The following is a 3,766-nucleotide window of genomic DNA, read 5'->3' on the forward strand; positions in this document are numbered from 1 at the left end:
GCATCGGCAGGCGGACCCTCAACAACTGCGCCACCAGGGAAGCCCGATGATGAGGATTTTTAATTCATACTTCCCTCTCTCCCACCTATGGCAGCTGAGTAGGGACTGGTCCTCCAAAACTCTCTGAGAAGACTAGAAAAGGGCTTAAATTCTCAGACAACTCTGTAATTAAAGTGTCTACCTTCGCTTCCTTCAAAAAGCCCCAAGGGAGTCCTGAAATCTGAGTCAAGAATCCCATCCTCTTTGGCCAGACCCTGTGCTCCTGCCTGGGTTGGAGACCAGTCTTGGGTCTGCATACCTTCTGATTCTTTCATCCCTGACTTACCCAAAGTCAGATTTAGAGGTTCTGTGAATTCAGGGGCAGAGAGTGGTTGGCAAGGGGCACAATACCTGCAGCTTTCTGCAAGCCCACAGGGCACCCTTACGCCAGCTGACTTTCAGTAAATCAACCCCATTGTTACCGAGTCCAAGCTCGCTGCATGACAGGCCAATAAATTGGGAGATGAGGTGTTGAGGCAAGGAACAGTGACTTTATTCAGAAAGCCGGGTGTTTGAGAAGAGGGCAGACTAGTGTCCTAGAGTACCATCTTATGAGGCCTGGATGCTAGTTTCTTTTATAGAACAGAGAGGGGGAGGATGTGAGGAAGTAAAGTAAAAAGGCCATAAGTCTTGCAAAACATCTCCTGGCTTGGCCAGCATCGGGGAGGGGGTGTGTTAATTTCTTCTTTCTTGCAGTCCTTCATGGGTGGACGGGCAGGATGTTTCCCTGTGAGCTGAACAAAGGCACTTTGGTTTAACATTCAGTCAGAGGGGCAGGGTTCCCCACGCAGACCATTATGTATGCTTATAGCTATAGATAGCATCCTTTTAGTGATTATAGTAACAAAAGCAAGGGAAAGCAAAAGTTAACATAAAAGAAACAGATCCAACATGGAGTCAGATTTTGTTCTTCCCTGTTACACCATCACTCCCCAGCAGGCCAGCTGCAGAGGAGGAAAATTCCTTAATTGGGTAAAGCAACATGAACTTGTAGCCAAGATGTGCATGTCTACCTTTGGCAGTTTTGAGCTTAAAAAAAAAAAAAAAGGTGTCCCTAGATCTCTGCAGAGCCTTGGTCCTTAAGCTGAAGCATTCAGCAGCATCCCTTCCCCCACCCCTCCCATGTTTTAGCATATCTGTGGTTTTTCAGGGGCTGAAATGTTGGGTAAAGTTCCAGTTGTCACACAAACTGCCCCAGCTACAGAGAGTTTGTCGTCCATCAACCTTTCTAGCAGTGGTGAGGTGTTGGGCTGCTGGTTTTACCTTTGTTAGATCCTTTGCCGAGGTAATCAGGAATTCCAGAATCCCAAGCCCTCTGGAAGGTCCCCACAGGGTTCTTTACAGGCATTAGAGCTGACCCTCTCCGGAAAAAATCCCTCCTCTGGAATCATTCCAGAAACACAGAAGGGAAGTTGGTGAGTGCTTGCTATAGCACATCCATGAGTTCCTTCTGTCCTGATGACCCAGGGAAGAGAAATATCTCTTCTCAAAAAGACCAGGATGGTCAATGATGGAACAGGGAGTTCCCTGTTCCTGGTGGGGCAGTGATCTAGAAGTACTCTGGATATGGGCTGGGAAGAACAGGTGCCTTCTAGAACCGCCATGAGCTTCTGCAGACATTGCCAGCCATCATGAAAAGATCTTCCATTGATTCTAGAATGTTCCAGCAGTTGCAGAAAGCCAGCCCCCCTTTTTCTCCAAGTCTAGCCAACTAGAATCACTCTAGAAATGGATGTCCACCTGCTGCAGGACCACCAGCTTCTCCAGAAGCTGCTGGGCTTCCAGAGATACATAACACTGGCCCTAGGTTGATCAGACTATTTCAGAAAGTCTCCCTGCTGCTCAATGCTCAGCCAATGTCTGGAGTGGAGTCAGGTCTGCATTAATGCCCACCCACTCAGGCAGGAAGGCGGCCTCGGGTTTAAAGATATTCAGGAAGCTGGAGTTAGGCAGGGTGAAGTTGGCCAGGTAGATGGTGTTTCCACCAGCCAGGTAGGCGGCCCAGAATCCGAAGGTGCCAATAGTCATGATGGTGTGGTTGCATTGTGTGAGCAGCACAAAGTCTTTGCTGGGGGCACCTTCTTGCCCATCGCCAGCGAAGATCACATCCCCCCGGGAGGTGTCGATGTTTTTCCGGCACCACTCCATGCCGTTGCTGGTGACCACAAAGATCAGGGCTTCATGCCGGGCCCGGAACCAGTCCATAGCCTGCTGGAGGTAAGCGCGATCACCCACTACACCCTTCCAGTGATAGGGCATCACCTTCAGGTAGTCCCCACGGCACACGTGGACACCCACGAAGGTGCTCGGGCGGCCCCCCGTGCGGCTGAGCCGAAACTGACTCAGTAAACTCTGGGCCTCTCGCCGAAGGTGGTCGTGCAGGGTGAACTCACTGCGGATCTGTTCCCGGAGATGATGGAAGAAAGTCCAGGAGCAGGGGAAACCGCTGAGCTTCAGCCAGGGCTCCTTCAGTTGGGCGTACTCCTCCGACATCCAGTCGTGAAGCTCCAGCTCTCGCCAAGGCGTACGGTTGTTCACCTCAGGCGCCAGCACGGGCAGGGTGATGCGGAACACGGGGGCCAGGGTGGCGTGCATGGTAGGCTGGATGAAGGCCTGGCGGCTGTTGAGCTGGGCCAGGGCCAGCAGCGTGGCGTACTGCCCCATCTGGTTCCCAAGCCGGCCGTTTGGGTAGATAGTCCAGGTTCCTGAGAGGGAAGCGGGATGCTTGGGACAGGAAAAAGAGGCGCTGGGGTTTATGGGTGTGCCCGACAGGCAGGTGATGGCCACAGGGGATGTCACTGGGTTACGGTCTGGGCATAGGGCAGACAGGCCTAAGCCATTGTGAAAGAGGTCTTGGTGGATGTGGAGAAAGAAGACTGAGGTAAAAACACAGGTTAGCAGGAAGGTCAGACAGAGGTGATGGAGCCTGGGTGCCCACATGGCTGCAAGGGAAGAAAAAGTGAATTACGAGATACTCGAAGCTTGAGAATGAATGTCAAGGAGGAGAGGCCTGAGAGAATGAGGAAACTCTGGGTTTGGAGACCTGGGTCTGAGGGAAAAGGGGATCAGGGCTCCTGGATCTGAATTAGGAGAAGCTAAGGGCTTGGAATCTCGGCAGATGGAAGATGGTGAAAATGAGTGGTTTCCAAAACAGTAATGGTCCAGGTCCCACCACCTTGTCCTCACATCTTGGAATTTCACTCTCCCAGGCAGTAAGGTCCACTGACGTTGGACAGTGTTCCCCCAACTCCTTTCTCAGTGAACCTGTGTGTGAGGGGCAGTGTCCACCAGGGAGGTGGCAGGAAGCAACAGGCCAAGTAGAACATGAGAGGCTGGAGGTCCAGGCCTGGATGGGGGATCTTGTTTCCTGGAGAAGCAGGAGTTGGGGCTCGGGGTGGAGGAGGCTCCTGGAGGTCACAGGGGGTTAGAGGTTGGCGGAGCGCCTCCTGGGACTGAAGGCCCGATTCCCGGGTCCGAGGCATCTGCATTTCTCACTTACCTGAGCTCCACAGTCAGCTTGGCGTGAACGGAGCGTTCCGGCCCGAAGTGCAGCCCACATCCGGCGGCCCCCGGAACCCTGGACTCCAGGTTCCCAGGCCCGACAGCCCTCCCCCTCCACGCCGCCTCCCCCGACTGGCTGCGAGGGCTCGGGAAGGGGAGGTAGGAGAGGGGACGCTGTCCGGAGGATCCCAGCCCCGCCCCGCCCCGCCCCGGCCGGGAGGTAGCT

At 53.7% G+C, this 3,766-nt stretch overlaps 1 protein-coding gene across 1 annotated transcript; it reads right to left on the reverse strand.

Moving 5' to 3' along the window:
* Positions 1–1,478: 1,478 nt before the first annotated feature.
* Positions 1,479–2,979, reverse strand: FUT1 (fucosyltransferase 1 (H blood group)). The gene has a single exon (XM_007463321.1). It carries the CDS (start codon positions 2,977–2,979, stop codon positions 1,882–1,884), a length of 1,098 nt encoding a protein of 365 aa, XP_007463383.1. The 3' UTR covers positions 1,479–1,881.
* Between the last annotated feature and the right edge of the window lie 787 nt (positions 2,980–3,766).

Source organism: Lipotes vexillifer, unplaced genomic scaffold, assembly GCF_000442215.2.
Source record: "Lipotes vexillifer unplaced genomic scaffold, Lipotes_vexillifer_v1.1 scaffold802, whole genome shotgun sequence".
NCBI lineage: Eukaryota > Metazoa > Chordata > Mammalia > Artiodactyla > Lipotidae > Lipotes > Lipotes vexillifer.

What these genes read in the sequence shown, in the direction of transcription:
- FUT1 (XM_007463321.1), bottom strand. Translation starts at nt 2,979, where the DNA reads ATGTGGGCACCCAGGCTCCATCACCTCTGTCTGACCTTCCTGCTAACC.